The sequence below is a fragment of the Elgaria multicarinata genome, chromosome 7, assembly GCF_023053635.1.
Source record: "Elgaria multicarinata webbii isolate HBS135686 ecotype San Diego chromosome 7, rElgMul1.1.pri, whole genome shotgun sequence".
In the NCBI taxonomy this organism is placed as follows: Eukaryota; Metazoa; Chordata; class Lepidosauria; order Squamata; family Anguidae; genus Elgaria; species Elgaria multicarinata.
Genome location: NC_086177.1, coordinates 87,795,335 through 87,822,101, shown reverse-complemented (window position 1 = coordinate 87,822,101; position 26,767 = coordinate 87,795,335). Strand labels below are relative to the sequence as shown.

Here is a 26,767-nt window from a genome sequence, read left to right as displayed (position 1 = left end):
CCCCTCTGCAAGTTGTTGGTTGTTTAAATGGCTTTGGGAAAACGAACTTTAGAGCAGGGGTGTTGAACCTCTTTCAGCCCTAGAGTCTAGTTCCATTTTGGAGAAACTTCTGGTGGCCACTTTCTAGTGGGAGATTTGGTGGGAGATTTGGAGCAGAGAAGCAGCAACAGGCATGGTTAAGTACTCCTGCTGCTTCTCTGCTCCAGATTTCCCCTTCCTAAACTAGTGCTTTCTTCATATATATGACAGCTGCATGTATTAACTCCCCAGTTGAAGTAGCAGCTGCCAGTCATCCTCTTCTTTAGCCCCCTGTTCAAAACAAACATGTTCTCCGTATATCTTAGCTGTAGGATCTGCATCCACCCTGTCTCATAGAAGAAGTGTGTAAGTGTCAAGGTACCTATATTCTTTTGCAGGGCTTATTTCCCTCGTTCAGAACAACACAAATGTGGTGTGCCCCTGTTGGTGGAAGTCTGTGCCAGGGTTTGTTTCACTGCAGAGTAACCTCTGCTTTGCCTGCCTTTGCTCCTGTACTGCCACATGCACCGCTTCCTTAATGAAGGCTACCGTGCCCTCCCATGCTTCAGGCAGGCTGCCTGCTTTGTTTTGGGGACTTACCCTACCAAGCACCTGCGTGGTTACCTCCTTAAGCATTTCTTTAACCTGCACTTTGTAATTAAGTTTTCCCCCTCCTCTGTTCTGTTTGTTTTACACTTAGAAAACAGCTCTGAGAAGGTGGGAATAACTTTGGGACTGACACAAGGAGAGTCAATCAGTGCTATTCACAGCCCTGTATGTCTTAATAAGAGATGGTGCCCAGAAATGACTTGTCTATATGTTGCTTTATCTCAACATATGAAGTTGCCCTACAGTGAGTCAGAACATAGGCCCATCTGGCCCATCTAGCCCACTATTCGCTCAACAGGACTCCAGCCAACTATCTTTCCCAGTCCTGCAGTCAGAGAAATGCCAGGAATTGAATCTGGGATATTTTACATGCAAAACATATGCTTTACTATTGAGTTCTGTCCCTCCACTTGCTTCCATTTGGTTATATATACACCCCCAAAATAATTGCCTTAAATCTTCTAGCTATGAGTAGTCACAAGAGGCAGTATCCCTCAGTCATTACTGCTATACATTTCTGCTCACGCTGATGCAGGCTTTCTTCCACATGCCAGGCCTGTTTAATTGAATTATCAAGCCAGAATAATTGAATGACATACAGGCACTGTAAAGCATCAGCTGAAAACCAAAATAAAATAAAATACAGGAAGCACAGAGCAAGGCTAATGAAATCTGAAAAGTAGCAGTTTGGTAAAAGAAGCATTTCCTTTTTAATGAGAATTTAAAATTAAAATGCAGTATTTTTTCCTATTTGTAGGCATTCCTTCTAAGCAGTTGCTTAAAAAAGATAATATCGGAGCAGCTGATGACAACAACCAAAGGTGATCAAGAAATGGTAAGCAAAGATTGACAATCCAATTTGCCTAACTACTGACATGAAGTTATTAGCTGCATTGCCCCAGCCCTTGGGAGATGATCCATTTTGAATATATAACTGGATCCCATAGGGTTGTTTTACTTCAGTGAGTCCTCTACCACATTCTTAGTCGAGTTGCACAGATAACAAGGGTTTCTTTTCTTACATTGGGGATGGGGAAACTCTAGCCCACAGCTTCCCCTCCCTACTCCTTGAGGCTTTTAAAACCACTGATTGATCAGTGGGTGGGGTTGAGGGTGTGGGGGTGCACTTCCCAGGTAGTGTCGCCATTTGGGAGGGAAGAGCTATAACCCTACCATGTGCTGTAATCCCCACCCCTTGAAAAATCACAGCTGGGGAACAAAGAGGGGAGGCAACTGAGGAAGGGGACAGAGAGAAAATGGGGAAGAGGGAGTATGAAAGGGGGTGGCGGGGTAGAGGGGTTCCAACCTTTCCCACCACTGGCATGCACACTCCAGAAGATTCCCACTAAGGGAATGTGGTACTCAGATCAAAAAAAGGTTCCACGCTGTTCCTTGTCTTACATCCCCACAAGAACACTCTATGGCTGCGCTCCTACTCACATTTAGGAACAAATCCTACTGTATTCACCAAGTTATACTCCTAAGAAAACATGCATAGTATTGGGATGCATACTACCATTTTATAAATGAAGGCTAAGTCCTGAAAGATGGTATAGAAATCTCTTAAATAAACTAGGATGGAGAGATTTGCTGCCCAGCAAGTTCTTTCATATCCGGATCCAATACTAGATTGCCTGAAATCCATAGTGGCATTGCAGAATGCAGCATCCTCTCTTGGGCAAGATTCATAAATCTAATTCAGGGTAATCTTAACTATATTTTCAGTAATAAATCTTGTGTGTTATCTATAGATCCTGGGTTCAGAAAGCCCCCCCCCAAAAAAAACACCCTGTTGCTTACACTGACTTCTCCCTATGTAGCTGGTGCAAAAGGTGCTTGATATCAGTGGAGATTATGCTCATACGTTCAAGGAGAAGTGTGGGTAAGATTGCTAGTACTATAGTGCAGTTCCTGGAGTCTTCACTAGGAATAAGTTTGAGTTACTTGCTGGCTTCATGTGTGTATATTATCTTTCTGTGCAAAAGTGATTTTCACATTTCATAATCTGTTTTAGCAAATTGAGCTTCCTGAACCAGATAAACCTAAGAAACCAAGCATCCATCCAAGTCAGGTTTGTGAATTAAATTACATAATTGGGTTAGACATGAGAGGAGATGGGATAGGAATGGTAATTTGTCTAAAGGGCATATGGGCAGTTAGAGCTAGTAACTTCATTGTAATCCAGGATATCATTATTATAATGAAGTCTTATTGTGTAATACAGACATGTAGTGGGACTTAAGAGGTAATGTAACATAGTGGCTGGACTCTGAACCAGGAAATTGCTGATTCAGATTTCACATCTGCCACAAACTCACTCGGGGGACCCTAAAGCAAGATGCTATTTTCTCAACCACAGCATCACCTACACCCCTGGTCTACAATATGGTGATATTCTGACCTGCCTTGCATGCTGGTTCTAAGAATTACTGAGATGACCGGCCTGAAGTACTCTAAACACACACTATAGTGTTATATAAACATTATCACCGCCTCATATAAGATGCCATTGCATGCATTGGTTAAATCCACTTGCTACACTACTACATCTATAACATCTGTTGGATCAGCTGTTTGAAAGTCGCTGAAGTTTGGATAATGTTTCTCTCCCTCTTCCTTGTAGCTGTTGGTATGCCCCAACACACAATTATATAGTTCTCTCTCAATGCCCCTGATTTGGCTGTTGGCTTTGTAGATTTGGTTCAGGCATAAGAAGAGCCCTGCCAGGGGTCCATCTGGTCCAGCACTCTATTCACACAGTCTGTTGACCAGGAACCCACAACCAGGACAAGAGTGCAACAGCACCCTCTTACTTATGTTCCCTAGCAACTGCCATACATAAGGCTTCTTGCCTCTGATACTGGAATAGCACATAGCCAGTGATAGCCTTCTCCTCCAAGAATTTATGTAACCCCCTTTTAAAGCCATCCAAATTGGTGGCCATCACTACATTTCTTGGTAGTGAATTCCAACTATGGAGGCTTCTCTTTTATTCATCTGATACTGGTGTTTTTCATATGTTCTTGGTTAGCAGGTTTTGAGCTTAATTAACATATTGTGCCTTTGATTCTGTGCAGATATTTCATTCTGGGTTTAAGCCAAGAAAAAGAATGACGACGAGCAGATCAAATGAGGATGACTGTGTCTTTGAGAAGATAAGCGAAGAAGATTTGTGATCAGCTGCTATTTTGAGGCATTAAAATAAGGAATAGACAGTTGTCCTCTGTTTTAATAGCAATCTACATTCTCCAACTCCTTAACATATAGAACATTTGTGGTCTTGATGTTTTAAAACATCAGTCAGCCACTCCTGGGAGTCATAATTTGCTACAGCTGGAAGGAGATCTGTAAATATTGTACACATAGACTTGGTTTGGGTTTTTTTTATGTACAGAACCTTAACAATTGGAAAACACACCACTTGTCTTGGATCAAAAATAGACCTTTTGTTTGCTAAAAGTATTGGAGGAAATGTGGCATTAAATGGTTAATCCTTGGTCGATGGAATGTTCGCTGCTGTTCTGTTCTACGAAGTACAAACTTTCCCTGCTACACTCTTCAACCTGATGACAAATTACGCTGTGCCCTGAGTCCTGGAAAGGTCTTTCTATGTACAAAAAACGAAGGCTTATCATGATCCCACATTTCAATCAGAACCCAACTCAAATGGGAAGATTTATTTGCAGGGCTTTTCCCCAGTTCTATAGCTCTCTGTGGGCTTGTTAAAAGTAGGTTTTCATCCAACATGTGTTTGATTCTTGTCACCTCGTCCCCCAATCTTTGCACTGGTTACTGGAATAGATTACCCTCAGGACAGTTGGATTTTGTTTGTTTGTTCGTTTGTTTTAAATAGTCCAACACAATGTAGTCTTGACCTGTTTTTTAACCTATTATGTTTTGTATAAGAAGTTTTTTTAAAAATATGCAAAGTGGGGATAACTTGGTGATAAATGCCATGTGAACATGATAAATATAAGCACTGTGAAAGAATGTCAATGGCTGTCATGTTTTTTAAATGCAATGCTTACATGCGGAATGCCTTCAAAATGAGCCAACTGTCTGAGCTTGTAAATCAAGGAAAGCCTTTGGTTCCCCCGCCCCCATCTGGAGAACTTCAGGAGTAGAACCAAATATCCCAAAGTTGTATATGATATTGTCATGGAACCATCCTTTACACCAAGGGGTGGATAACTTTTGGCCTTCCTGATGTGTTGGCCTACAGCTCCCAATGCACCCAAGAGCACCTTTCTTGGCACCCACCAAGGTGCCCCACCCTCCCACTTCTTTAAGATGTTTTCTCACCAGCTGAGATTGCTTTGAAATAGGTTTATGTTCATGCTGAAAATGTGGGTTCCAAGGAGTCGTTTAATGTGTTGGGGCTCAGACTCAGGGCAGTTTCTCAAGTTGCCAAATGTGCCCATGATCCAAAAAGGTTGCCTACCTCTGTTGTATCCACACTTATCCTGTCACTTGAGCTTACGGACCTGGGTGTGGAGGAAAGAAGTTAATGATAAAGAATCTGCACACACCCTGCAATCTCACATGTAGCAATGTGCAAAACGGACTGGATATAAGATCAACGACATGACACACTTTTGCCCATGATCACAGATTAAGCATGAGTGTTATGTAAATAATTGGGTTGACTTTTCCCTTACATTTTTCTGACAATCAGGCAAATCTCTGGCTTCTACACACACTCTTTTGACTTTAAAAACACTTGCCCTGGTTGGCTGGCAGCCCTATGCTTTCCCCCAAGCAACTGGAACAAGTGTATGAAGATGCCAAAGTGTGTTGTCTGCCTTGGTGCTGCTACTAGAAATTAAGCAGTGCGAAATCGTGAACATAATAGGTGAGCTTTCTCCTCAGCCTCAACTGAAAGCAACCTTGTGGTTTCTGAGCAGGCACCCATTCTTCTATTTGAGACATGTGTGGTAGATGTACCTGGCAATCAAACAACAAGGCTCAAATAAAACAGGCAAGGCCGGGAGAACATTTTTTCCCTTGTAGTCCACTGAAATAATCACGTCCCATCTAAACTATCCCTCCCCTGGTTCTTTTATGCACTACTCCATCACGGGCTCTGTGGGAACTGAATTCTGATGTAGGTAAGTGTAGAAGGAAAGAGAGGTTAGAGACATAGGAAGTTGTCTTATATCATCAGACCATTGGACCATCTAGTTCAGATCTACCTGGGGGATTCTGGGAGTTGTAGTCCCAACACATCTGGAGGGCACCAAGTTATGGAAGTCTGGGTCATGTACTGGAAGGGAGGGTATATATGAAAATAGTAGAGTTTTGGGGAGGGTATTTGTGCGCATGCAGCCCTTAACTCACCGGCCATCGCTATATGTGTTCATCACGCGCCAGAAGGTTCGCCCCAGCCCACTCTACCCAATATTGTTTGATCACAGGTGATGCTTACATTCTACATTCACTGTTTCCTCATCCATTTGGTTTTTTTTAACAGTAGTTCCTTTTTTGAACTATACTTGCTGCACTTAACTGAGTAAGATGTGAAGTCAGGCAAGTTGCCTCGTCCCCTGTCCCCGTCCCCACATCTTGTAGAAGACAACTGGTAGAAAAGGGCAGGGGAAAGAGCCCTTAGGAAGCATGGGAAGCTATTTTACATGTAGTCAGAGCACTGGGTGATCTAGTTCCATCTTGCCTACACCAGGGATGGGGAAACCCGTGGCCCTCCACGATTACAACTCTCCATGTGTCATGATTTCCCCCTCCCAATGCTGCTTCTGCCTTAACGCAGAAGCAGCACTGGAAAGATTTTTTGTGATACATTCGGAGAAAGATAAGCAACCCCTGAAGAAGGAAAGTCCTTCCCAAAACGCATTGGGCATAATGTGAAGTATTTTAGGCAACAGAATATTTTCTCTTCTGTTTTGGGACATATAAGTGCCTTCCTCCCCTCTTGCTGTTTCTTTGCTGGATTACAACTCCCAACATCTCCCATCATTTTGGCCGGGTCTGATGGTAGTCCAACAACATCTGTAGGCTATGCATTCCTCACTCCTAGTCTACGCACCGATTGGCAGCAGTTTTAGTTTCAAAGAGTCTTTCAGACCAATGGCTCTTCCAGATGAGGCTTCTACATCCCTCCTGTGTTTTCCCACCACTTGTCCAATCTTTTTTTTCTTGCAGCAGAAAACCCACCAAGGAGAAAAAAGACTGAACAGCTGCACAATTCCTTCTGACAGAGAGGAGCCCTTTGTCTAGAACGGGTGGGGAACCTGTGCGGCCCTCTAGATGTTCGACTCCCAACTCCCATCATCTCAGCCAGCACATCCAGTGAACAGGGATGCTAGGAGTTGTAGTCTAACAACATCCACAGATTTGCTTCCTCTTGTCTAGACCAGCCTTCTCTAACCTGGGCCTTAGAGATGTGTTAGACTACAACTCCCAAGATCCCAAACATCATAGAATCATAGAATAGCAGAGTTAGAAGGGGCCTACAAGGCCATCGAGTTATTATTATTATTATTATTATTATTATTATTATTATTATTATTATTTTATTATTATTTATTTATTTATATAGCACCATCAATGTACATGGTGCTGTACAGATTACACAGTAAATAGCAAGACCCTGCCGCATAGGCTTACAATCTAATAAAGCTGTAGTAAACAATAAGGAGGGAAAGAGAATGCAAACAGGCACAGGGTAGGGTAAACAGGCACCGGGTAGGGTGAAGCTAACAGTATAGAGTCAGAACAAACCCCCTGCTCAATGCAGGAATCCACCCTAAAGCATCCCTGACAGATGCTTGTCCAGCTGCCTCTTGAAGGCCTCTAGTGTGGGAGAGCCCACAACCTCCCTAGGTAACTGATTCCATTGTCATACTGCTCTAACAGTCAGGAAGTTTTTCCTGATGTCCAGCTGGAATCTGGCTTCCTTTAACTTGAGCCCGTTATTCCGTGTCCTGCACTCTGGGAGGATCAAGAAGAGATCCTGGCCCTCCTCTGTGTGACAACCTTTTAAGTATTTGAAGAGTGCTATCATGTCTCCCCTCCATCTTCTCTTCTCCAGGCTAAACATGCCCAGTTCTTTCAGTCTCTCTTCATAGGGCTTTGTTTCCAGACCCCTGATCATCCTGGTTGCCCTCCTCTGAACACGCTCCAGCTTGTCTGCGTCCTTCTTGAATTGTGGAGCCCAGAAGTGGACGCAATACTCTAGATGAGGCCTAACCAGGGCCGAATAGAGAGGAACCAGTACCTCACGTGATTTGGAAGCTATACTTCTATTAATGCAGCCCAAAATAGCATTTGCCTTTCTTGCAGCCATATCGCACTGTTGGCTCATATTCAGCTTTCAGTCTACAACAATTCCAAGATCCTTCTCGTTTGTAGTATTGCTGAGCCAAGTATCCCCCATCTTGTAACTGTGCATTTGGTTTCTATTTCCTAAATGTAGAACTTGGCATTTATCCCTATTAAATTTCATCCTGTTGTTTTCAGCCCAGCACTCCAGCCTATCAAGATCACTTTGAAGTTTGTTTCTGTCTTCCAGGGTATTAGCTATCCCGCCCAATTTGGTGTCATCTGCAAATTTGATAAGCGTTCCCTGCACCTCCTCGTCCAAATCATTAATAAAAATGTTGAAGAGCACTGGGCCCAGGACTGAGCCCTGCAGTACCCCACTCGTAGCCTCTCCCCAGTTTGAGAAGGTTCCATTGATAAGTACTCTTTGAGTCCGATTCTGTAGCCAACTGTGAATCCACCTAATAGTTGTTCCATCTAGCCCACTTTTAGCTAGTTTGTTAATCAGAATATCATGGGGCACTTTGTCAAAAGCTTTGCTGAAGTCAAGATATATGACGTCCACAGCATTCCCACGGTCCACAAGGGAGGTTACCTTATCAAAAAATGAAATCAAATTTGTCTGACAGGACTTGTTCTTGACAAATCCATGTTGGCTTCTAGTGATCACCGCATTGATTTCAAGGTGTTTACAGATTGACTTCTTTATAATCTGCTCCAGAAATTTCCCAGGGATGGATGTCAGACTGACTGGTCTGTAGTTCCCAGGTTCCTCCTTTTTGCCCTTTTTGAAGATAGGGACAACGTTAGCCCTCCTCCAGTCATCCGGCACCTCACCCGTCTTCCATGATTTTGCAAAGATAATAGACAAAGGTTCTGAGAGTTCTTCAGCTAGCTCCTTCATTACTCTAGGATGCAGTTCATCGGGCCCTGGAGATTTGAACTCATTCAAGGAAATTAGGTGTTCTTTGACCATTTGTTTATCAATCTCAAACTGTAATCCTGCCCCCTCAACTTCTGCTTCACTTTTTCCGGGGGGGTCATAGACCCGCTTTTGGGAGAAGACTGAGGCAAAGTAGGAATTGAGCACTTCAGGCTTTTCTTTGTCATCTGTTATCAATTTGCCATCCTCATTAAGCAGTTGAACCACCATTTCTTTCCTCTGTCTTTTACTACTCACATATCTGAAGAAAGCCTTAGCATCCCTTGCTAATCTCAGCTCATTCTGAGCTTTAGTCTTCCTGACACCATTTCGGCACTTCTGCACCACTTGTCTGTACTCTTTTTTGTAGCCTGGCCTTCCTTCCACTTCCTATATGTATCCCTTTTTGTTTTCAGGTCATCTCTAAGCTTTTTGTGGAGCCACATTGGTTTCCTCTGTTGTCTTCTATCTTTTCTCCTTGTTGGAATTGTTTGTAACTGTGCCTTTAAAATTTCCTTTTTAAAATACTCCCACCCATCCTGCACTCCTTTTCTCATTAGGCTCGCTTGTCTAGGGGATGCCGGGAGTTGTAGTCCAACAGATCCTGGCACCAGGTTGGGGGAGGTTGACCTACATGTATCCCTCTATCTCCTAAAATTCCGCGAATAAACCCTTGCCTGGAAGCCCCTACAGATACTAGGGAACGAACCTCAGATGTTCTGCCTGCTGAACGCGTGTTGGCGGAAGAGTACGATTCTCACGTGGCTGTTCATATTGCTACCAGAGCCCTCAGAAAGAATAAATCCTGTCTGGGGTTTTTTTCTTGGACATCGAGATGCTGCAGCTCCTACGTCAGCCCACCTGCATGGGGGCGCTGGCTCCGCGAGACGCGCTCCCTCTTCCCCGCGCCGTTTCGTTGCCTGAGAGGCGGTGCAGACGCCCAAGAGGGCTACAGTCGCGTCGGCTTTGTAGCGATAATGTCGGTCCCCAACCGAAGCACTACAACAATACACCCAACCGTTAGAAGCACACAGGCGCTAACCTATGAAAAAAAGCTCAAATTACGGGTGCAATCCTACGCATGTTTAGGCAAGAAAAAAGTCCTACAACTCCTAGCATCTCCCAGACTGTAGTTGCATTTGCAACACAACCAAGGGATGCAATCCTACTATAAAATTTAGACAACTTAGCTGGGGCACCCTGGGAGTCGTGCGACTTTTTTCTTGTCTAAACATGCATAGGATTGCGTCCAAAAACGATTGGGTGGGTTAGAGAAAAGCTCCATTTCATTGCCGTTCTGTATAATATCCATGCCCTTCTACCACGCACACAAAAAGAAAATTAGAAACTAAGCTGACGACGCCTTTTCCTTTTCCTTTTCGGTCTAGCAAGACTCCGCGCCTATAAAAGCTCAGAGAATTGTGGCTATAATTATATAAGATGCCTTTTTAACAATGCCCTGTTTTTAATAATGTATTAGTTTTATATTTTTAATCAATTATATGTATTTTATGGTGTTTGCATTTGTGTTGTACCCCGCCTCGATCCAGAAGGAGAGGCGGGTAACAAAAGCATCATCATCATCATCTCCACAATATTTCCTCCCCGCGATCCCACAACAGCCCAGCTTCCCTTTCCTTTAACAACAGCCAAGAAAACCCAAGATTGCGTTCCAAGGGTCACGAAAAAGAACTCATGGGGCGAGCCAAGGAGGTGATCGAGGTGAGGATAGGTAACCATGAGCTTATTTCAAAGCATGCCACGGAGAGGAGCCTGTTCACTAACCCTGCCTATTTTGTTTGGGGGTTGTTTTGCTGGGTTGTTTCTAACATCGGATTCCGACGCGCTTTCGACCACTCTAGTTCCTAGCGATGGATTCGAAGAGCTGCGATCAGGAACCGGAAGTGCCGGGTTGGTTTCTGTTGCGCGAGCGTCTCCTCCTCTTCGATCCGCCCGGGCCTGGTTTCTGGAGGCTCTTGGCTGGTGCTGTTGACGCCGACTGAGTCGGAGGGGCTGGAAAAGGAGCGGCGCCGAGCTACTGCGGCGGCCTTCTTGGGAGCAGAAGCCGGGGCCCGCTACGGTACTCGAAGCTGGGCCAACTGGGTTGTTGTGGCAGAGGGAAAGCCGTCCGTGGGGGCCGGAGGGGTTTATATTCCCCGTTTGTCGAAAGAATAGATGCGGATTTATTTGGAGGATGGGGTGGAGGGACCTGCCTTTGTGAAAGAGGGTATGCTTATACTCTGTCTCGAGAGTTCCCTTATAGAATTAATGGGGCTCCCCGTTTGGGGAGATACCCCAAGTCGTCTGCCCGCCTCTTTAGCAAGACAGAAATTTATGACAGGCAGAAATTCAACAGGTGAAGTCCCACCCACGGCCACCACCCACTCCCAAATCATCCCGTTCCTCAGATTGACAAGCTGAATATATTTTCTGAAATGGACTTGTCATACAGCTGTTAAAAAAAGATTGTAATGTTTGCTTGCTTATTTATTTTTAAATGTTTACAACTTTCTGTTTTTAAAATGCTCAGGGTGGTTTATAACGGGGTGTGCTGAAGGTAGATCTCTGTCTCTGAGTGATTTTGCAGTAGATCGGCAAAATGAACCCCCCACTCTCCAAATTTTACCGAAGAAAAGCTTTGGATAGCCAGGCGTGGATTTTTTTGTGTAAAAAGACTGTGAGCTCCTTTCAGCTCCAGTACTCAAAAGAAATCCCTGGGCTCTGGATTCTTTACTTCTTAGTGAATCTCCTTCACAACGGGCTCCAGCTGGAGAATCTCAGGGTGCTAGTCAAAACCAAAAATGGGTCCTATCAACCTGAAGTCTGCCCACCTCTGGCTTAAAGTATATATACTTTCAAAACAGGAACCAATGGTGTCCCATTTGGTGCCCACATAGGCAGAAGTTTAAAATACTTTCTTCTTTTGTCTACACAGTAGAAACAAGGAATTTTGGGCTGCAACCCTATACACGCTTAACTGAGAGTAAGAACCAATGAATACACTTATTTCCAAGGGAAGTAACTTCTAAGGGACTTATTTCCAAGTAAATATGCATATGACCACACTATTACCAGATAAAGCAGCTCCCCGTGAAAGATGGAAGGGAAGATGCTACAGTGGCAATGATCATTCTAATGGAAACTACACTCCTTAAATAATCCAGCCAAATAAATAACCAAGTCAGTATGCCTATAGTCGACTAGCAATTATTTTATTCTACTGTTATTGTTATATTTTATAGCTTTAACATTTTTGTTAACCATTTAGCTAGTTTACTAGAGAGCTATATATAAATTTGTGTAATAAATAAAGGGTTAAAGTACCTCAGCGTATGTTATGCAGGTATAAATCTCAGTTCTTTATTTGGGCTGCTCATTCAAGCTCTGTGTTGAATAAGGAACTGCGAACAAGGAACATTCTGCTTGTTCCCTGGACTTTTAAAAAAAAATCTGTTGCCTCCTGTCTTTTTAATGTAGCCATCTCTAAAATATTTTTGTGTTGATACAGTTCTTACTCTCAGTTAAGTGTGTATAGGGTTGCAGCCCAAAATTCTTTATTTCTACGGTGTAGACAACAGAAGAAAGTATTTGCAAACTTCTGCCTATGTGGGCATCAAATGGGACGCCATTTATTTTCTCTATCTCCCCTGAGTGCAGACTATACAGAAATGACTATTAAGTAACCCACTTAAGTTTTCAGAATACATAAGTAAAACTGGATATGTGCTGTTTTCATGAGGCCTATAAAGGGGCAGTTCTATGCAGGGAAGAAATAGGGCACTTATTGCTGGTGAAATCCAGAATTACAACTACTCTAGAAAAAGAGGAGAATAAAGGCATATCTTTAGACTAGAAATATTCTGTACTAATGCTTTGGTGGAAAAATCTTTTTAACAGAGGGAGAACTGACTCTACTTTGTATTTTTTTAAAAATATAATTTGTCTTTTGAAAATAAAGGGAGTTGAAAGAAGTTACAATTATAACTCCACCTCCCAAACAACAAATGAGATATATCTATCTATCGATCTATATCAAAACCAAATGAAAATTTAAGTTATTAACGCCCTGCCTGAAGTGCACACAGCAAAATATTCCTCAGAGCATCCCAGTAACAAGCAGAGCTTGAGAACTGATACATCATACAGAAGCATATGGGGGGAAGGTAGGAATTGTTCTGTCTTAATTTCTCAGAGTAAAGTGAGTAACTTCACTTTGTACAACTTAGCTGAGTTTAATATGTATTGCCATCAATAAGGGTAGATAACTTATGAAGTGCGTTCCCCCAAAAGTATCTATCATAGTGGCCCCTTCTGTTTCTTCTTGATGTCCCTCCCTGTGCTATTTCTTTTTCCTCTCTCTTCCCTCTGCCAAAAATAGACTCATTCATGAAATCTAGAGGTGGCTGTTAACCAAAAAATAGTCTTCTCTGCAAGCTCTAAACATTAGATTGCCTCAATTGTTCAAGAAGCCTAGAATCTATTGGTGCAAAGCTCTTGAGACAGGTGCGCGCACACACACACACCCCTACCTCTCTCTCTCTCCTTCTCATTCCCATTGTTTACCGGAGAGGTAGGAAACCACTTTCAGCCCAAAGCCTGAATTCAGTTTTGGAGAAGCTCTCAGGTGCAACGTTCCAGTGGTGGGCAACCCCCCACCCCCACAAAAGAAATATTGCCCAGCAGATTGTAGCTTAAAGCTCTTACTGTGAGTCTTAGGAGAGGTATTTCAACCTTTTAGCATGGGGAAAAGACTGCCAAAAAGCCACGAAACAATCAGTGGTGACGTGGACATGGGTGTTGCCATCTGGGGGAGCCTGCAGGGCTGGTTTAGCTGCTGGACTTGTGCGTCCCCTCATTTACCTTATAGGGTTTTATAAAACCAGAAAGGGAAGCGTAAAAGGAAGGCGTCCCCCAGCTCCTGAGATATCAATCCTGACCTCTCCTGCTGCAGATGCTAAGTACACACCAAACTATGCATTTAACATTCAGGGGCGGTAGTTTTGACAATTGGTTTTCCATTGTTAATGAGTAAATTCCATATTTAACGTTTTTGTGAGAGTGTGGATATTGGGGGTTTTCCCCAGACAAAGTTGTTGAATACGACCAGCTTTATGAGCAGATGCACTCTCTAGTATCTGTTCACAAGTGTTTGGTGGTTATGGGGAAAGGGGTTGGATCTGGCCCGCAGGCCTGAGGTTCCCCACCCCTTGATTACAGCCTTTCTGTTAAGCAGTGGATTTCAAATGCCCTACTATCACAGAGCCCTTTCCGCACTGCCTCTGCAAAGAGACTCCTACACTTTGCAGAAGGTTTTGGGACACATCCTAAGGTGCATTTTCTGATTGTTCCGGGCTCCAGCTAGACCTGTTGGACCTAGCGCAAGCTGTTGAACACACCCCATGCTTTCCTGCAGCTTCATGCTTTAGGGGACAAGCAGTAGCATCTGACCCATTTTTCCTCTGAGGAATCCCCGATAAGCTTTTGAGGAAACTCAGTTTTTTGGGAATCCAGTTTGATAGCCACTACTCTAGAGCAGAGGATAGGGAAAATGTGGCTCACCAGATGTTGTTGGACTGCAACTCCCATCATAGAAAAATAGAATAGTAAAGTTGGAAGGGGCCTATAAGGCCATTGAGTCTAACCCCCTGCTCAATGTAGGAATCCACATTAAAGTGCACCTGCCAGTTGGCTATCTAACTACATCTTGAATGCCTCTGGTGTGGGAGAGCCCACAACCTCCCTAGGTAACTGGTTCCATCGTTGTACTGCTGTACAACACTTGACTTGATAGCCTTATAGGTCCCTTCCAACTCTACTATTCTATGATTCTATAAGTATTTGAAGAATGCTATCATGTGTCCCCTCAGTCTTCCTTCTCAAGGCTAAACATGCCTAGTTCTTTCAGTCTCTCTTCATAGGGCTTTCTTTCTAGACCCCGGAACATCTCCGTTGCCTTCCTCTGAACCCCTTCCAGCTTGTCTGCATCCTTCTTAAAATGTGCCCAGAACTGGATTCAGTACTCAAGATGAGGCCTAACCAGTACAGAACAGAGGTGAACCAATACCTCACATGATTTGGAAGCTATACTTCTATCAATGCAACTCCAGGTAGTATTTGCTTATTTTGCAGCCAAATCACACTGTTGGCTCATATTCAGCTTTTCCAGTTCCAGGATCCTTCTAGCTTGTAGTATCGCTGAGGCAAGTACCTCCCATCTTGTAACTGTGCATTTGGTTTCTTTTTCCTAGGTATAGAACTTGGCATTTATCCCTATTAAATTTCATTCTGTTGTTTTCAGCCCAGCTCTGCAGACTATCAAGATCACTTTGAACTTTGTTTCTATCTTCCAGGGTATTAGCTATCCCATCCAATTCTGTGTCATCTGCAAATTTGATAACCATTCCCTGTATCATCCTTCACAACTGGCTATGTTGGCTAGGGCTGATGGGATATGCAGTCCAACATCTAGAGGGCAATGTTCTCCACCCCTCCTTTGGAGGATACTAAGGCTGTTGTTGGGCAGAAGGTGCCAAGCTTAGGTTGGCTTTGGGTTGGATCCAGAGCTTGCTTCTGCCTGAGCAGAGGTCTGCTCAGAATACTCGCAGTGGCTGAAAGGGGTGGTGGTGGAGAAGGCAAGGCTATTAGTGATGATTTCTCCTTCCTTTGTAGCCCTCCAACATTGCCCGTGCTGCTCAGAGGTTCCTCCAGATTTTCCAAGGAACTATAGTGGGGACGGGGAATAGACAAAAATGCCTCCTTTCCCTATTCCACCCATAGGATTCCTTCCACAGACTGTGTCTAAATTGAATAAAATGGTAGTTTCAACAGTATTTAAAAGCAACATATATTAACCACATCTATTTACTGACAGGGAAGATAAACCTCATTCTCCTGTGCTTCTTTTGAGTGGGTCTTCACATATTTAGACCATCCAATTACATACTAGACATGGGATACTTTAGTTCTGTAATGTATTTCTGCTCAAATATTTTCCAGTACACCATAATATACAAAAATAGTAGGTTATATTCCACTGAAAATTGTATACTTGAAGAAATTTTAAATAGCGGATTAGATTTCTAAGTGTTAATTTGGGAGACAGCACTCTTACCATGATGTTGTGAGCTGTTTTTTTTAAATAAGACTCTTCTGTTCTGTTCCAGATTGTACTGGGCCTCAAAGTGTGAGATTAGAACACATTTAACCATCCGGTGTGTAGACTGTATACCTACTTAAGGCAAGACTTGATATTTTCATACTGAGTTTATCTTTATTTGATAGAGGTTTTTAAGTAATTTACAATTTTAGTTTGCAGCTGACTTGGGTCTTAGAGTTCTGAAAGGGGGGGGGGCAGATTAACCCTGTAAGCCTCTGGGAGTGAGTTTGCAAGAACCTAATGAAAACAGAGTTGTGCTGCCTCATGTTTCTGCTGGGAAATGGAATGCAACACCTGATTTCCTGTGGATGAGAACTTAGCCAATCCAACAGCTCACCAGAGTTCTGAAGAACATATCAAGCTAGAAATGTAGGCCATTTTTGTGCTTATTTTTTTGTTTTCCCATGTTAGATAGAATGGAAGCAGCTAATACACTAGAGGGTGCTGGTGATCTAGTATGAATAGTTTCTAGTCGCTTTTGTCAAAACTGCCTCTTTGGTGGGAAATGTGGCTGGAAAAGTGTGTCTAGCTTATAGAAGGGGCACTTCCAGATGAGGCTTTTAGAGCGTCATCGTCCTGCTTCATTCACAGAATTTTATGGGAATCCACAGAAAATCCATTAAAGGGGGGAAAAGATGGAATTTCTGCTCAATGTCCATGGCACTCCTTCAAAATTCCAAATGTGCCCAGTGGTCCCAGAAATTTGGGAGCCCTGATCTGAATACTTATTCTGAATATTGTATAGAATACACTGGAAATATGTCTGAAAAGTGTGGAGTCCTGAACATCCAAAATGCATATTTTTAATTCCTTTCCAAATCCAATTCTACAGCCTCAAACTGTATTTCTCACTGCTGCTTCTTTTCTTTTGTGGTTGACCACGGAAACCATGGATGCAGCCCACCAAGCACTGCTGCAGCCTAACCTCGGTTAATTTCAGTAGATTCCCACATAATTCCCTTTGAAAATGAATGGAGGTTGCATAGAGTCAATCTGTAGTGGTTTGCTTTTGCTTCCCTCTCTCTACATTGGCCATTTGATGCACATCTGTTGGATAAAATGCTTTGTACAGTAGAGAAGGTAACATTTTTATAGCAACTTTGATCGGACTGATGCATGAAAAAGGATAATCTTTCAGCAGTGACTAGTTGCCACTGCCTGCATGCTGAAGCTGAAATGTAAATAAGGAGTAGATAAATGAGAGATGAAATCCCATTAAGAGTGGTTTTATTTATAGCAAGTATAAGAATGTCTGATCTGTACTACTAGATCTGTCAGCTTAAGACAGTCTAGCATATATGCTTGTGCCCTTTTTCAATTGAAGATAAGTATCTTCCTTTCCTCCTGTTTTGCATTCTCTGGAATCTGTACCCCTATATATTCTGAAATTAAACCTTAGAGATCAGGGAGCTTTGTTCTTAGGAAGGATTTACCAACTCTTGACATTTATCGTAGTGACCTGAATCAACCCTCAAAGTGAGGGAATTGCAAATCCTTATATTCGCAAAGTAGGCATAAAGGAAGTATTCTCTGCTCAGAGAGCAATGTGGAGTATCACATGTATACAATACAATGGTTTGGATCCCACTCTCATTTAAAACTTTTTCTTAATTTGGAAAAATAGTACATGTTGGCCTTCACTGGTGTAGGCTCACCATCAATTTCATTTCTCAACTGTAGGCTTCCTACGTTTCCCAGCTACAAACAGTCATGTCCTATGTGTTTGTAAATGATTCGTCACTGACGAATGTCCCTCTGCTGCAATCTTGCATTGATGGGGATTTTAACTATTCCAAGAGGCTCTTGGAGAGCGGCTTCGACCCAAACATTCGTGACAATCGTGGCCGAACAGGTCTCCACCTAGCAGCGGCCAGAGGAAACGTTGACATCTGTCAGTTGTTGCACAAATTTGGTGCTGATCTTTTGGCTACCGATTACCAGTGTAATACAGCCCTTCACCTGTGCGGGCATGTGGACACCATTCAGTTCCTTGTCTCCAATGGACTCAAAATAGATATCTGGTGAGTTTGATGTTTTGAAACATCAGTATGAATGCATTTTAACACTTTGATTGGTAACATGTTGCCTTGGGTAATTACAGTAATAGGCTGATCAGGCCATAGAAAGGAATGTATATGGTGTTTGAGACATTTCAGGTTATTCTGCAATATCACCTAATATCAAGCAAGAGCAGAAGTTCAGTGTAGTTCTGAGCTTGAGCTCAGCAGGTGAACATCACAAAAAACAGACACAGCTCTTTCTTGGCTTATCTACAAGCTACCTTGATCACATGGGGGAAGCTGGAACAGTTTTCATGTGATGGATTTTCTATGCCAATGATCTGGAATTGTGATTCTTCCAGATAATGGGGATATTTTCTGTACTAGCACTGCTGCTGTTATGAATGCTTCACATGTAAGGCAGAAGGACTGTATGTCCCAATTTGCATGATCAGATTAAGTTGCCATGGCTTAAATAAGCCATAGCAGCTTGTTTTAATTGGTGGCATGTGCGCCAGGTACCATTTCCCTAATTACCTGCCCAGGCACGGCTTTTATTATTATTATTATTATTATTATTATTATTATTATTATTTATTTATTTATTTATATAGCACCATCAATGTACATGGTGCTGTACAGAGTAAAACAGTAAATAGCAAGACCCTGCCGCATAGGCTTACATTCTAATAAAACCATAATAAAACAATAAGGAGGGGAAGAGAAAGCAAACAGGCACAGGGTAGGGTAAACAGGCACTGGGTAGGGTAAAACTAACAGTATAAAGTCAGAACAAAATCACCCTTAATTACCCCCTTATTTAAGCCTCAGTGACTTGTTTGATCATGAGAACCACTCCTGTGAGTAGCCATATTGCATGCTGCAGTGGAGCCATGGAAGACCCAGCAGGCAGAAGCCATTTCCCACTTCTTATATGTGACGATATGTAAAGTGGATTGGGAGACATTTTCCTCCCTCTCTCATGATACTACTTCTTCATACAATGTATAGTTAAATTATGGAGTTTGCTGCCCCAAGATGTAGTGATGGCTACCAAGTTGGATGGCTTTAACAAGGGATTGGACAAATCCATGGAGGATAAGGCTATCAAGAGCTACTAGTCGTAGTGGCTATATATTGACTCCACTATCAGGGCCGTGTGACTCCGAGTGTCAGTTGTTGGGAAACGTGTGGGACTCATGCCCTAGTTGGAGGCTTCCTATAGGCATCTGGTTGGCTACTTTGTGAATAGAATGCTGAACTAGATGGACCTTGGTCTGATTCAACATGGCTGCTCTTATGTTAGACTGACACTCACTAGCCTGATACAGCTACAGTTTCTGGGGTCATGGAGGGAATGGCTGTTCTGATTGTAATGCCAACCTCTAATTTGGAGTTGGAGAAAATGCCTAATGGCTTTTTTTTAATACGTATGTATGTTCCCTAGTTCTTTTCCATTTCTATGTATAATGCTATCTTCCAGTACTCACTCTACCTGCTCCCAGAGCTTGTGACTCAATCTTTCTCTGAAATATTGCATATTCACTCTACCAAGCTCCCAACATCTGTCATATGCCAGTGCCCGGACAAAAGCACTTAGTGTACTGAATAAATAGCTGTTTGTCAAACACAATTAACAATCATCCTGAAATGGTGTCTTGTTTGAACTATCACCTCATGGATCTTAATGGCTTAAAACGGGTTGGTAGCTTCAGAGGGGTCGGGGGCATTTTTACCCCCTTGTACCACCCCTCATGGGCTGCACCCCTCTCCCACAGATGCCAAAGACAAGGGAGGGGGAATAAAGTAATAATAATAGTAAAATGGCATCTGGAATGGCTACAGAGCACCAAAGTGTCAAAATTAGCTTGTTTGCAAGTAAATGTTGATCCTTTTAGGGCTCTGTAGCCTGTTTATTGCATAAATAAAAATTGGGGAGGTATCCCTGGGAGCTACAAGGACTGCATGTGGCCTGTGGGCCACATGTTGCCTGCCCCTGGTTTAAAACTTGCAGTTGACCATAAATGACCAGTGCCCAGTCTCTGTAGCATTTAAAAGCTGATTGAAATGCTGCAGTCCCCATGCCTCAGAATGGTGATACCTCAGAAATTGCTTACATGTGGCAGCTGAAACATTGCAACGTTGGTTTAATATACGGTGTTAACCTTCTGAAAATTAGCCTATGTGCTGAAATTTTCATATAGGTGTCATCTATCCTTTTTGTTTGTTTTGTTTTTAATATTTTTATTGAGTTTTGGCATAATTTATTTATTTTCTTTATTTTTTACATTTATATCCTGCTTTTCCTCCAAGGAGCCCAAGGTGGCATATAAAATCCTCCTCCTCTCCATTTTATCTTCTCAATGATCCTATGAGGTAGGTCAGGCTGATAGCCCGTGACTAATACAATGTCCCCTAGTAAGCTTCATGACTGAATGGGAATTTGAACTCAGATCTCCCCAGTTCATCTGTAACACAAAGGGAGTTATTTGAACGTTACTTTAAGATGATTAATGTTTCTATTCAATTTCAATAGAGAGATGTTAAATATTAGGATCTATTAGAAAGTCTTTGTAGTTTGCCAAGCATACATTATTTTCTTTGAGTATTTATAATATTACTTATAATGGCTGGGTTCATACAACTGGACAAGGCTGTCATTGAACCATGTGTTTTTTTCTGAACCAGGGGTTGTTCTGTAGTGTGAATCCAGCCCCGCTAACAAACCGGAGTTTGTTAACCATGAACAACCCACAAAGAGAAGCCATGGTTTGTTGTTGGGTTGTGAACTGTGGGTTATTCATGGTTTTGTTAACACAGCTCTGCTTAACACAATACAGCACACTGTTCAACAACAACATGCACTCAACCTTGAGTATGGGTTGTCATGTTTTGTGAACCCAACCATGGCGACTAAAGCAGTACCATATGGCAATCGGACATTAATTGTTTCTTGTTGGTTTCTGTGTGCCCTATCATGTTTCATCAATTTCTCAGCTGGATAAAGGTTCCGCATATAACTGTACCAGATATTCAAGGTCAAGTCCGTGATTATGTTCCAATTTTTTTGCAGTTACTTGACGTGCTGCCTCCATTCAGGTAGAAACAGTTCAGTGAGCTCTCATTTTTCTCTCTGTTTAATATAGCAATCACCAAGGTGCAACACCTCTTGTCCTGGCAAAACGAAGGGGTGTAAATAAAGATGTCATCCGATTGCTAGAATCATTGGAGGAGCAGGAAGTGAAAGGGTTCAATAGAGGAACTCACTCAAAGCTGGAAACGATGCAAACTGCCGAAAGCGAAAGGTATTGCCAACCACCCCCCCAAAAAACACCAAAAATCAGTGTTGATTCTACTTGACTAGTTTGGCATTGCTGAGTCACTTGTCATATTTGGAGTTTGTCTGCATAATGGAAAGGTCAAGGCTTGTTATGAGACATGTTTCCATAAAACTTAGTGGATATGTTTAGGCTTTAGTTGTTCAGTTGATTGGGGGTGTGGGGGAAAGAATTCTTTAAAAAAGCAAGTGCCTGTCTTATGTGGCACATGAACTTCAGCAGTCAGCCAAAATTTCATATGCCTACTTCTCACTGAAGCAGTAACTCTCTGTCTGGCCTGAACCATCTCAGACCACAGGTCTGAGAACCACATAATTGAATGCTCCTTTATACAAAATAAATAAATCCCTGTGCATAGAAAACGAGATGTGAGGCACAACAGTTCTAGCTTAACTTTCTCCGTAATGTGTTAGTTTTCTATGTGCAGATAATTATTCTGTTTTTTGGGTGGAAGAGCATTTAGTCATTGGGCCCCTACTTGAGTCTGAAGTGGTACAGTCCAAACATAGTGAAAAATTACGCCATAGTAAGTGGATCCAGCAATGCAAAGTCGTGGAGGGCCATGGTTTTCAGCAGGTCTGTGTCTCATAGTAAATGCTGTGATATTTCCAAGAGAGATAAGTGTCTGTAAACGTATTATGAGACCTTGGAGAGCTGCTGTCAGTTGAAGTAGATAGAACTGAGCTCGATAAATCAATGGTCTGACTCGAGTATGCCAGCTATATTAAGTGTGGAGAATTCCTGAAGTAAGGAAGTAAGCAAGGGCACTGTCTCTCCTCTCACTTCTGCTATATTATGCAGGCAGCCCCCTTCCTAGCAGTATTTTCGTAGGAAAATACACTTGGGGCATGTGCCAAACAAGCCCATGTTTTTAGAGGAGAAGTTGTTAATAGATTCAGGTCTTCAGTTTGAAAATTATTGGGTCATGGAGAGACCTAAAAGTGGTTTTTCTGAGTCTCTTTAAAGTTTTTTCTGAGTCTCTTTAAAGATTCTCACGTCATGAGTAGAATAAAATAAATCACCACTGATTTTCTTTGACCATATTATGGGGGATGCAAGTTACTCATTTCTGGTAACATCTTAGTTTCTAATGGCGTTTTTATTTGTGATTCAACAGGGCATATCTAATGCATATGTATTTAAAAACAAAAATTAAGAAATCCCCTTAAATTTAGCCTAATTTTAGGTTTACTATGTGACTTGCAAGTTCATTGGAGCTGCAAATTCAGCTGCAAATGTCCAAATTAAATAATGCATGCCCAATGTCCCTTGAATTGGTTTAAAGTAATTTGAGTATTATCTTTTTTTATATAGAATGTTTGGATGAGTCAAAAACAAACATTTACATTTTGTGGCTGAATGGTGTAATAATATAAACAGAAGACTGCTGCTAGAGTCTGGTTTCATGCCTACTGTCCTATTTTTCTCTTGTCTTCTTTCTTCTTCTGTTCTTTCCATGAAATCCATTGCTGTTCTTTCCCTGCTTCAGCTAGTAGCAGTTGACACTGCCATTCCCAACTCCGCCTACCCATTACTCTAGTGTGGTGTATGATTGTAGGCATTTTAACTCTGAGGATATTTTCTGCTTGAGTATGTAGCCTCAGAGCAACCTGTAACTAACATCCGGCCATTGCGTTGGTGGTAGCAACATCCAACAAAAGTGCAACCTGTTTTTCTTAGCAACAGAAATAACGTCTGGGATCTATGTCACTTCCCAAGTTATTCTTCTGAAATAGTTGGTATACTGGCACTTGCTACCATTTTAGTGTTGAGGGCTTAATTTGGCTGTAATGGAAAATAAGGTGGTTTCTCAGTAAACCTTTTCCTGTATTCAAAGAAACAGAACGACTTTGTTTTCAGTAACCATGTGGCCTTTCTGCTTAGATTACATTATACCTTGATTTAACCTCTATAGTAGTTATAGATTAACTGGTTGAGTCTTAATTGGTAAACATTCCTGTTATGCACTAACAGGTACCTTTTTAAAGAGCTCCCTCCTTCGTTGTGTTTGAGGACATGATAGCAAGGCTGACATGACTGTTCTTGCAGAAACAGGCCGTATTGCTTTCCAGGGAAACAAATGTTTAAAACCCAAAGTAAAGGGTTTTATTACAAATGTCAGATACTTTCTGCATAATACTCCTCTTCTTCTGACAGCCTGAGCCTGTAGTGAGGTGGAGGAGTATAGATTACAGGACTGTAGCCACAGTGGCATATGCAGGCTGAATCCTCTCTGATTTGCTGGGATCCTTTCCCAAATTTCCAGGTGTCTTCTTCTTTTCTTGCTTCTAACCATTTTACTTTCGAGGGTGTAAGAAACGCACAACAGGCAGCATTCTACTCAATTGCTTGGCAAGCAGTAAATCTACTGAGTTTTTTGGGCTACAGCCCCCAGAATTTCTAACTATTGGCTATGCTGGCAGACAAAAAAAAATGTATGTGTGTGCCTCCTGCAAGTGCTATTTTTGCACCACAAATATTTGAATGAGATTTTCATTCAGTGGCAGAATAAGCTGGGCCTAATGTTCTTACTGAAACATTTTTGTTGCAAAAGTAGCACTTTTGGGAGGCACACATGGCTTTTTTCTCCTTTTTGTCTGTTCATGGCTGTTTAACCTAGAGCAGCCTTCTCCAATCTAGTATCCCTCATGTGTGTCATCAGCCCTAGCCAGTATGGCCAGCAGTCAGGAATTCTGGGAGTTGTAGTCCAAAACATCTGGAGGGCATCAGGCTAGGGAAGAGTTCCCTAGAGATTTCTTAGCGAAGTTTGGTTGGCCCCATCCTTAAGTGTCAGGCAAGTTGCTATGGCCTTTTTATTGCACTGAGCTTTTACTCTGGGTTAAATTTCTGCCTCCTTGTTGTAACCCTGAATTGTTTTATTGCACTCATGGTATTAATAAACGAAATTGATTTTAGTCGTTGGCATTGGTTTTTTTTGGTGTATTACGTATGTCAAGATGAATGTTCTGCATTTGGTTTTTTTGCTTCATGTAATTCACACCTGTACCCTTTTTACAGTGCGATGGAAAGCCATTCTCTTCTAAATCCCAACCTTCAACAGGGTGAAGGAGTTCTCTCCAGCTTCCGCACGACATGGCAAGAGTTTGTGGAGGATCTCGGCTTCTGGCGAGTGTTGCTCTTGCTCGTCGTCATCGCCTTGCTGTCTCTTGGGATTGCGTACTATGTTAGCGGCGTGCTTCCATTTGTAGAAAACCAGCCTGAACTTCTGCATTAAAGGCTGTGTGAATAAATGGTGTCTTTACCATTATTTTTAGCATCTTGGTTCATTTTCCTTGGTGCACTGGGTAGCAGCTGTATGTGCTGTTGAGATATATTCCTTTGTAGAGAAGCCCTTTCGAACGAGGATACATTAACCAGCTAAACAAAGCTAATTTCTAAGGTATGTATAAATTACCTCTAAGATCAAATGTTGTTAGTAGCAGTCTCTATTAATGAGGTACAATGATACAAAAGGCTTAGGGGAGCATGTTCTTGAAAAGGAAGGTGTAAATGGATATTGGACCAAGTTATCAACGTTTCTTTAAAAGCAGATTACGGTATTATTGGGTCGTGTCTATCCTTATGGGTGTTTGGTAACTTCCCGCCAGAAATATATTATAATACTGCAAGCACACTCAGTGTTTCATCTTTTATGTTTTTAAGAAGTAACCCTTTATAACTTGATCACTTCCTTCATTTTCACTTGAAATGTTGACAGTCTTTTTTTATTGTTTCAACATAACTGCCTAGTTTATCCAGATTGGCTGAGCAATATTAATAGGTCTTGTGAAATGAATTTGGTTTAATGTTTGTGAAAGATAACATTTTTGGACTTTAAAAAAGTAGAGTTTTTTCTATTGGGAAAAGCGGTCTTTGTTTTAAAAGTTGGAAAACATCAATCTGAACAGTCTGAAAAAATAATATCTGCAAACAAATTCTGTGTGAAATCTAGTCTTTTATGTTTTTAATAGGTATTAGAAAAGAATATTTATCTCATTAAAGTCCCATTAAAAGGCATGATTGTGACAAGGTTGATAGTCTGGTTTTCGGACAGGACATAAAAGCTAATGGGATGCTTTCTCAGCTAGCATAATAGAGAGGCACTGAATGTCCTAACATCTTAATATGTGAAATACTGTGTATGTAAACTAAAATCTGGCTCAATAATACAGTTTCGAAGTGTCTTTTATAACCTACATAACTATAAAATCTGATTAATAAAGTCTTACTAAGATTGTTTAACTATTAGATCGTACTTTGAGGCATTTTAATGTGCATGTAGCAATGTGGCAATGATTTTCTCCTGTACAGAGCTCAAGGAGTGCGTAAATATATGTTGTTGTGTTTGATTACTCTTCCTCATGAGTCCAAATAAGTAAAACGTAAAGTGAAATTGAGTAAAGTCTTGGAAATTGAGGCAAATCAATTGACCAGTTATCTAATGATAAGTACATTTCTAAAGTTGGTTTTTTCTGACAGCTGTCTGAAGAGAGGGGGTTTTGTGGCATTGACCTGGTATGCACATAACATTAACGCATAATTTATTTGGCCCATGGTTTGTTGCGCTACCCAGAGTTTGTCTGGCAGACAGTCAAACAAACTGTGATTTGTTTTCTCAGTCCCTGGGTTCAGGGGAAGCCATTTCATGAAGCAAAGTAAAACTTGTGATTCAGGTGGCAGATCAAGGTCAGCTCTTCCCCCCTTCTGGTGGTGACTATTCTCCCTGCTCTCCCTGCCCAAAGTGAAGAAAGCCAGGGTGGTTGGCTTTTCCTCCTGACTGAGGAGGAGGTTACAAGAAGCCTGGATGGTAGCTCAGTATTATCTACTCAAGCATGTAGGGCAAGCAGGCTCAAACCACACCCAGGCCATTGCATTTTCAGCAGCTGGCAACAGTTTCCCAGAGAGCCTGATAACTAGCTTCAGGATAGGATGGGCAGTGGGGTGTCAAAGCAAGGAGTTTTACAAAAAGTTGCTCTTTTTTTCTAGAGTACATGGGGCAAGTCCAAGGCACAGAGAGGTTTGGGAGCAAAGAAGTGGCCTGGTGGACACTATGTTTTGCTTTGTATTTTGACGAAGGTAGCATGTAGGCTTTTAAGAGCTGTCGACAATTGCAGAGGAAGAGATGGGAGGGTTGTGTGAATGTGGTGCTTGCTTGTATGTGGATGGATGGATGTGAGCTATGGAGTGTGGCGTGTTAAAGAGAGTAAATTATATGGTGGGGTAGTAAAGTCATTGTGTGTGAGAGACAAATTTGGAGGGGCACCATTTCCTACATCTCATACAGCAAAATGTCTTGTGCCAACCCTGCCTGGGTTGTTTGGTTCCTTCCTCCATCTCCCACTCCCTCTCTGTATCCCAAATGCCTTTGCAGAGTTGTAGTGCTAGCATATAGAGTGGCTTGGGTTTTTTATCACTCTTGCCTGCCGCCTCTGAAGCCTAGTAAAACAAT

The 26,767-nt window shown here is 42.1% G+C and overlaps 2 protein-coding genes across 3 annotated transcripts in view; both read left to right on the top strand.

Moving 5' to 3' along the window:
- The window catches only part of SNX31 (sorting nexin 31), a 32,345-nt gene extending 27,887 nt beyond the window's left edge, over positions 1 to 4,458 (top strand). The window contains exons 12-14 of the mRNA XM_063129900.1: positions 1,385 to 1,462; positions 2,642 to 2,698; positions 3,705 to 4,458. Of these exons, the coding sequence (XP_062985970.1) occupies positions 1,385 to 1,462; positions 2,642 to 2,698; positions 3,705 to 3,803 (234 nt within the window). The 3' untranslated portion in view covers positions 3,804 to 4,458. The remainder of the gene's footprint in view (positions 1 to 1,384; positions 1,463 to 2,641; positions 2,699 to 3,704) is intronic.
- A 6,338-nt stretch (positions 4,459 to 10,796) lies between these two features.
- On the top strand, positions 10,797 to 24,586 carry ANKRD46 (ankyrin repeat domain 46). 2 transcript variants are annotated; one of them, XM_063130998.1, is made up of 5 exons: positions 10,797 to 10,904; positions 15,988 to 16,035; positions 17,661 to 18,001; positions 21,127 to 21,285; positions 24,337 to 24,586. In XM_063130998.1, the coding sequence occupies exons 3-5, from the start codon at positions 17,691 to 17,693 to the stop codon at positions 24,551 to 24,553; spliced, it is 687 nt and encodes a 228-aa protein (XP_062987068.1). In that variant the 5' UTR covers positions 10,797 to 10,904; positions 15,988 to 16,035; positions 17,661 to 17,690; the 3' UTR covers positions 24,554 to 24,586. The 2 variants fall into 2 exon arrangements, with proteins under 2 accessions (XP_062987068.1, XP_062987066.1); XM_063130996.1 differs by having other exon boundaries at positions 15,988 to 16,061.
- Positions 24,587 to 26,767: the final 2,181 nt, after the last annotated feature.

Coding starts and splice junctions, on each gene's coding strand:
- ANKRD46 (XM_063130998.1), top strand. CDS start 17,691: ATGTCCTATGTGTTTGTAAATGATTCGTCACTGACGAATGTCCCTCTG. Junction 18,002..21,126: donor GGACTCAAAATAGATATCTG/GTGAGTTTGATG, acceptor TGTTTAATATAG/CAATCACCAAGGTGCAACAC. Junction 21,286..24,336: donor CAAACTGCCGAAAGCGAAAG/GTATTGCCAACC, acceptor CCCTTTTTACAG/TGCGATGGAAAGCCATTCTC.